The sequence below is a fragment of the Bidens hawaiensis genome, unplaced genomic scaffold (genome assembly GCF_021521415.1).
Source record: "Bidens hawaiensis isolate Kalapana, Puna unplaced genomic scaffold, B.hawaiensis_p1.1 tig00014643_1, whole genome shotgun sequence".
Classification (NCBI taxonomy): domain Eukaryota; kingdom Viridiplantae; phylum Streptophyta; class Magnoliopsida; order Asterales; family Asteraceae; genus Bidens; species Bidens hawaiensis.
The window spans coordinates 38,782-46,616 of NW_027492277.1; the positions used below are offsets into that span (position 1 = coordinate 38,782).

A 7,835-nucleotide genomic window follows, 5' to 3' on the forward strand; every position below is an offset into this window, starting at 1 on the left:
AGTGTTATAGCAACGGTAGTAACTGTAATCTGATACATGAGAAATCAACCGGCCATAGCTTAATATCTAACTCAAATTTAAACCAAATCGGTCTTCATCCAGTCTCTAACCCCAGTCGGCTTAGTCCATGACTGTCCTTAGAAGCAATTTAACTTAGTGAGTTAGGTGAAAAAACAAACGGATCAGTTATGGTTATGGTTATCCATTAACTGACATATCGGTAATGATTATGGCTTTAGACGAAACCCACCTCAAACCGACCCACGCACACCTCGTATATCGACCTCTTCAACAATATTAAAACCTTTAAAAATTAAAAAATAATCAGTACGCAAATTCTGGAAAGGCAGATTATACAAAAAAAATGTTCATTTAAATTAAATAGAATACCCAATTTATTTTATTTTATGTAACAAAAATTCATGCCTTGCAAAAGAAAATAATAATATAACACCTAAAACCAAGCCCATAACTAAATTCATAAATCATAAACCAAACCCTAGCCTCCACCCATTCGTGTATAAATCGTGACATGCATGGACCCAAGGTTCTAGCTGCATAGCCTCTCGCTCTTCTCCTGCGTCTTATCCTTTTATGGAGGTGGAATTCATCTATATGTTTTTTCCTGTCAAATTATTTTTTCAACTCAGATCTGTTTCCAAACCGTTAACAAGGTATGATATATGGTTTGGAGACGGACTGAGTTTGAAGAGATAATTGGATAACTCAGAGTTTTTGGCTTCCGTTGTATGGTGGTATAATTCATAGAGTTTAAGGTCTTTTTTAGAATGGCAGAGTTTAAGGTCTTATTTCCTATTTATATATGTTTTTCACATATGACAATATTACTACGGGTGATTTATTTTGAACTTAAATACTGGTTTGTACTAATTTGCTTGAAGCTATTAATAAATTAAAGGGTCTAAAAGTAAGAAAAACAGTGAACTTCTTTTGGTTTAGATCTACGCTGTCATTTATTAAATTTGACTTTTAGGTCAGATTTTTTTCATAGTGTTCTTGTTTTTCTTTTTTTTAAATGTTTATTTTCATTATATTTCATAGCTTTTCTGATTTGCAACAAAAATGCAGGTTTGATATTGATATGATGTATTAATGTCCCTCACAATGGTTTGCATGTATGTCAAAGGTAGCAAGCCATACTTAGTTGCTAAAAGTGGCTAAATGGAATATATTTTAGACCAAACTTTATTTCATACTAGTTTTAAGAACCTGCCGTTTAATAGATATACAGATGATAAATTCAAGACATGAACTAATTTTTATAAAAATTAATCTCTCTTCAGTTCTGTAACGGTACAACCATCACAACCAATGGTACAAACAAATGAAGCATCCTAAACATACCCCGCACATTGCGCCGGGTTAGAAATCCGAAACGTTGGGGCTTAGATCTCTGTTACGACACTGCTTTTACAAAAATAAATTTTGACAAACTTTCTAGATGTGTTTGTGCAGGGTCTCAATTTCTATTATATTTTTTTTAACTCATTTTAAATGAGTTTTCAATATCTCGCTTCGACTAAAGTTTGACTTGTAAGCAAGTTTATGCACCTTGCTAACATTATACAAACACCCACAATATTATACCAGTAATAAATCTACCTAGTTAAAACACTACAATTATTGCCTATTGCACAGATGCCCACATGCACAAATGACCGCATTATGGAATTTAATAAAAATAAAAGTGTAGACGAACCTGCGTATCTTCAAAATTGTAGTCTCATTATCTATTGTCGTTGCCGATAGCACGCCAGCTTTACTTGTTAAGCAAGACACTGGTCGTGCTACGTAAGTAACTCATGCAATTGTAAAGTGTGCTAGTGGGATGATTTGGACTATATCTCATTGATGGGCGTATTTACCTTGAGTTGTCGTTGTAAGTTGTAACTGCGCCTAATGCTAAGACGTTTCTCCAGCTGCGTTGTAAGTTGTAACTGCGTCTAATGCTAAGACGTTTCTCCAGCTGCGGGAAGCGATCTCTTTTTCGCGAGAACCTAGTTTGATGATCATTGTCAGATGATGACGGCATGTGTAAAGTTAATAAGATATGTCAAAAAAAAATGTTGTATACAGCCTATCGTCTACCTATGATCTAAATAAAATACAAAACGTTAAACGAATAACCAGTGTGAACAGTGTTTACCCTTAAGTCCTGAAGTTAAAGCACCCGATAAACCCAACATCACATGGAAGCTGCATAACATAGTACAACAGGAAAAAAAAACATTAGGTATCATGTAATTAATGTTGTCTACTTGATGACAGCAGCAACAGTAAAGTTGCGATGAACTGGGAAAAAAATAGCCATCACTATTGTATATTTTTATCCTATTGAATTGTATAAGGTATAAAAATAGATTCTTTACTAAAAACACATACAAATACGCAAATTATTTAAATTACCTCATCAATACACGGATTATGATCTAGTTTAAATTTTCTATCGGGCCCACTGCAGATGGCTCCATCAGTGACAGCAGCAAAAAGTATATTTGATCCAGCAGTTTTTAGCGGCGTCATCAAAGAGTGTATAAAACTTGACAAAAATATATACATATAAGTAAATCAGACGAAGCACTTAAGGTTTTCTGTAAATCACCTAAATAACGCTTGTTGCCTGAGAAGCCTTTACCATCTATGTATTTACTCTGGAACTAAAATGTACCTGGTAAGATTCTTATTTCCTTTGTTTTCATTGTATAAAATGCTAGGATTTGAGTCAATGACTTGGCCTGTATTCATCTGGATTTTCTTGGTTATTTTCTTCCTCGATCCCATCAACTTGCAAACACAATTTCAAGCAGTTTATAAGCTAGGCATTGCAAAAAAAATTGGTTCGGTTCTGGTGTGACACTGCCCTCTCGTGAAACAATAAATACATCTCAATGACTTTTTAGCCAAACCTAAAAAGCATTAACTGTTAACCATGATAATCAGAGGAATGGAAGAGTAATTGAATAACTTGTATTTCTTATATATATGAACAAGTCTGCGTATATATTAATATATACCCTATACAAAATACTAAATAAGGAAACTCAATCAATGGCATTGAAAAGAATGGCTGGCAATTAGCTAAGACCAAAAAATAAGGCTTGAAAAAGTGTTGTCTTGATTTGCAAAGGTCAATGGTCTATTTTGGGAAATGATGGAGCATGATCTCAATATTTTAAATCAAATATTTCAACATTCCCCCTCAAGTTGGGTGGTGGGATTTTCAATACTCAACTTGCCAAGACAATGGCTAAAATTTTTTCCATTGACCGCCTTTGTTAATATGTCTGCGAGTTGATCTTCTGAGTAGACAAACGGGAGTTCAATTATCCTTGTTTCAAGTTTTTCTTTGATGAAGTGCCGGTCTACCTCAACGTGTTTTGTGCGATCATGCTGGACGGGATTCTCTGAAATTTGAATAGCTGCCTCGTTATCGCACATGATTTTGCTGGATTGGGTTGGAGGATACCCGATTTCTCTCAAGATTTTTCGTAATCATAGTATCTCTGCTAGACCGCGTGCTATTCCTCGAAATTCCGCTTCAGCACTTGAAAGAGCCACCACCTTTTGTTTCTTGCTTCTCCAAGTAACAAGATTCCCACCAACGAGGGTAAAGTAACCAGATGTTGATCTCCGATTTCCTTTATCACCCGCCCAGTCCGCATCGGTGTACACTTGCGTTTCTAGGTGCCCATTCTTCTTGAACAGGACTCCATGACCAGGTGTCCCTTTGAGGTATTTGATAATTCTCCACACGGCTTCCATATGAGGGTAACTTGAGGTTGATGCATGAATTGGCTCACACTCCCACTGCGTAAGCAATGTCAGGTCACGCGTGAGAGATAGATTAGTTTCCCTACTATCCGTTGATATTTCCCCTTGTCGGCCAACTTAGCATTTTACTCCATATAGAGCTTTTGGTTTACCATCATAAGAGTATCCACAGGTTTGCAATCAATCATCCCTGTTTCTGCCAGCAGGTCAAGGACGTATTTCTTTTGGCAAATAAAAATCCCTTGTCTGGACCTCAGAACTTCGATCCCAAGGAAGTATTTAAGTCTTCCCAGATCCTTCATTTCGAATTCTTTGAATAAGTTTACCTTTAACCTTGCCATCTCTTCCTCATCATTACCTGTGATTATCATATCAACATAAATAATTAAGCATGTTACGAGTCCATTCCTTCGTTTAAGGAACAAGGTATGATCTGAGTTACTCTGTTTGAAGCCATATTTTTTCATGGCTAAAGTAAACCTGCCAAACCAGGTGCGGGGAGACTATTTTAATCCATATAAAGACTTCTTCAAGCGACACACTTCTCTAGGTTTGGAATTCTCCATGTAAAAAGGCATTTTTTTACGTCAAACAAGGATAGGCCAACCTTTATTTGCAGCTATAGAGAATACGACCCTGATTGTGTCGATTTTGGCCACGGGAGAGAACGTCTCGAAATAGTCAATTCCGTATGTTTGAGTGTACCCCTTTGCTAAAAGTCGGGCTTTGTATCTTTCAATGGTTCCATCTGACTTGTATTTTATAGTGAAGACCCAACGACATCCTACTGGTTTCTTTCCAGGAGGAAGGGTACATTTTTCCCATGTGTCATTTTTATTTAGTGCGTCTGTTTCAATTTTCATTGCCTCTCTCCAGTTCTTAGACTCAAGAGCTTGTTCAACTGTAGTTGGAATTTCTTCAGAACATATAGATGTGACAAAAGCCTTGGCTTCTGATGATAAATTTCCAGCTGCCACGTTTGCCATTGGATATCGAGAACTTTGAGCTTCTTTCTCGGGAGAATATCTTTTTGGAGGAACTCCTCTGTTGGATCTTAGGGGTAGAACGTATCTCGCTTGTTCAACCTGTGAAGACTCCTCTTCTGCCACATGGTTAGGTAAGTCAGGAGTTTCAACATGCTCATGAGTTTCACAGTTAGTGGACGAATCAGAGATAATGGGAGAATCAACATGCTCTTGAGTTTGAGAATTACTTACCTTTGACGCCAGGTTGGGAGGATCATTGTTAGTGGTACTGTCTTCAGGACTAGTGGATTGTGACGTCGTTTGGGCTTCGTGATTAATTCCTTCTAAGGATGGCATCCATTTTATCCAACTCAATGTGTCATCATACTCGTTTTCCCCCTGACCAGTATGTTGGGTATTGTAGAAGTATTCGGTTTTGAGAAAGTCACAATTCATCGTGGTGTACATATGACGTTTGTTAGGACTATAACATCGATAACCTTGTTGATTTACTCCATAACCAACAAACACACATTTCTCAGCGCATGCATCGAGTTTGGAACATTCTGTTTTTGGTATGTGAACAAACACAGAACAACCAAAGACACGAGGTTCAAGGGTAAGGGTAGATGGAGGTTTGTGGAATTTAGACAAGGCTTGGAGTGGGGTTTTTAAATCAAGAGCTCTTGTTGGGAGACGGTTCACAAGATAGGTTGCTATGACAAAAGCTTCGGGCCAAAAAAATTTCGGAACTTGGGATTCAATCATGAGCGCACGAGTTATTTCAAAAAGGAAGCGGTTTTTTCTTTCAGATACCCATTTTGTTCGGGAGTATGAGCACATGAGGTTTGATGAATTATTCCTTTTTCTTGACAAAATTGTTTCATGGAAGTATTAACAAATCCCCCCCCCCCCATTATCGGACCTAAGAATTTGTATATCGCTCTTGAATTAGGTTTTAACCATGGCACAAAAACTTGTGAATTTTGAAAAAACTTCGGACTTATTTTTCAAGAGATAAATCCAAGTCATGCGGGTGCAATCATCAATGAATGCTACAAAATAACAAAAATTTTGCCCCCCCCAACTTTTGCTGGCCCCCAAACATCCGAATGAATTAATAAAAAAGGAAAATCAACCTTAGTATCATTTGATTTGAAAGTGTCTATGACTCTTAGCCAAAAAGCATGTCTCACAATTCAAAACTTTATTTGTTGGAAATAATTCAGGAAATAAACAATGCAAGTAACCACTGGATAGGTGTCACAATCTTCGGTTCCATAACCAAGCCTCCCTATCTGTAGATCCATGAGCTAGCATTACAGTACCTTGTCGAGTCACTTCATCCACATAGTATAGCCCTTGCCGCTCAGTACCACGCCCAATGATCTTTCCCGTCCTGATGTCCTGTAAGATACAAAAGGTAGGATGCATTAGAACAACACAATTTAGTTCTTTTGTAACATGGCTGATCGATAGCAATTTATGTGATAAGGATGGAACATAGAGGCAATTTGGCAATTTCATGTTTGGTGAAATTTGAATAGTCGCTCCTCCTTCGACTTGGAGAACTTCTCCATTTGTAGTATGAATTCTTGATTTTTGTGGTTTTGACATTGAGCACATGTCAGATATATCAAAGGTCATTGTCTCGGAAGCACCACAATCAAATATCCATAAGTCTTTATTTTTTTCATTTTTTGTTGCCATGTTAACTTCCCCAACATTATTAGAATTTTTTGACTCCTTTTTATCCAAGTTAGAAATGTGAGGAGGGTTTTCTGTGATTTCTGAAACTTGGAATTTATTTAATAAATTAAGAATTTTGGGGCTAAAAAATTTGGGGTTCATAACTGGTATCTTATAGGGATTTAAATAAGAATGTTGAGAGAGTGAAGGGTTTGAGGTGTAATTCTCAAACCCTATACCTGAGATACCCCCTGGTTCATCCTCTTTAATCAACGCAAAACAACAATTCCCTCCATGGTTCCCTTTTACAGTTTTCTCTTGATTTTCGGCGTGTTTTGAGTGGTCGCCGCTGCTACCGCCACTACTGGTGGTTGCTTGATTGCCCACGGCGGCAGCGGCCTTGCCATCTTTCCCTTTTTTTGTGTCCGTCGGCCCACCATTCCGGGTACCCCACGAGTTTGAAACACTGTTCTTTCGTATGCTTTGTCATGCCATAGTGCTAACATTTCAACCTACTTTTATCAATCCAAGATGATGACGGATTGGATTTCGGGTCTCATCGGCGACCTCAAGAAACGAGCTCTAACCCATCGGAATCGCCGGCTGAGTTTAAACCCGATGCCACCCCCTGTTGCATGTTCCCGAAAATACTTTGATGTGCTGTTTCTTTCTGGACAGCAGCATAGGCGGCTTCGGCAGACGGCAAGGGATCCCATTGGAGGATCTCCCTTTTAAGGGAATCATACTTTCGATCAAGGGCATTGAGAAATTGAAACAGTTTGTTTTCTGACCTGACTTTGTTGTAAGTGGCGATGTCGGCAAAACACGTCATAGGGTTTGGATCTCGCCGATCAATTTCTCCCCAAATACCCTGCATCACGATCCATAATTCTTCTAACGGTACGCCATTTTGCTTGAACTCGTTTGCTTTGACGTGGAGATCGAAAGTTTGAAGTTTATCTTTGCCGCTGCTATAAGTAACCGTAAGAGCGTTCCATAGCGTTTTCGCTGTTGGGAAATTCGTTAAGTTACTAGCAAGGGCCGGCTCGATATTTTGGATTAGCCATGAAAAGACGATCAAATCATCTTGTTCCCACTGCTCATCAATGGGTTCTGGTGGGTCTTGGATGAGATGGTTTAAAAGAGCTTTTGATTTCCCCCCTATGGCGATTCGTATCATCCGAGCCTATAGAGGGTAGTTTTGGCTTGTGAGATTGAGGCTAATTTTTAGGCTATCGGAGGGATTTGGTTTTGGGTTCTGAGTTTGAGTTTGAACATTTTTGAGGAGGTTGGCTATTTGAATGGCTAGGTTATTGTTATCTTCTTCTGACATTTCTTCTAGTTATGGTAGATGATGGGTACACAAGGATTTTGGATCATAAACACTGC

At 38.2% G+C, this 7,835-nt stretch overlaps 1 protein-coding gene across 1 annotated transcript; it reads right to left on the reverse strand.

The window, feature by feature from the left end:
- Positions 1-3,513: 3,513 nt before the first annotated feature.
- On the reverse strand, positions 3,514-7,626 carry LOC143547130 (uncharacterized). The gene is made up of 7 exons (XM_077038628.1): positions 7,034-7,626; positions 6,686-6,927; positions 6,261-6,547; positions 6,086-6,164; positions 4,400-5,323; positions 3,945-4,150; positions 3,514-3,828 (listed from the first exon to the last, which is right to left on the reverse strand). The coding sequence occupies exons 1-7, from the start codon at positions 7,624-7,626 to the stop codon at positions 3,514-3,516; spliced, it is 2,646 nt and encodes an 881-aa protein (XP_076894743.1).
- Between the last annotated feature and the right edge of the window lie 209 nt (positions 7,627-7,835).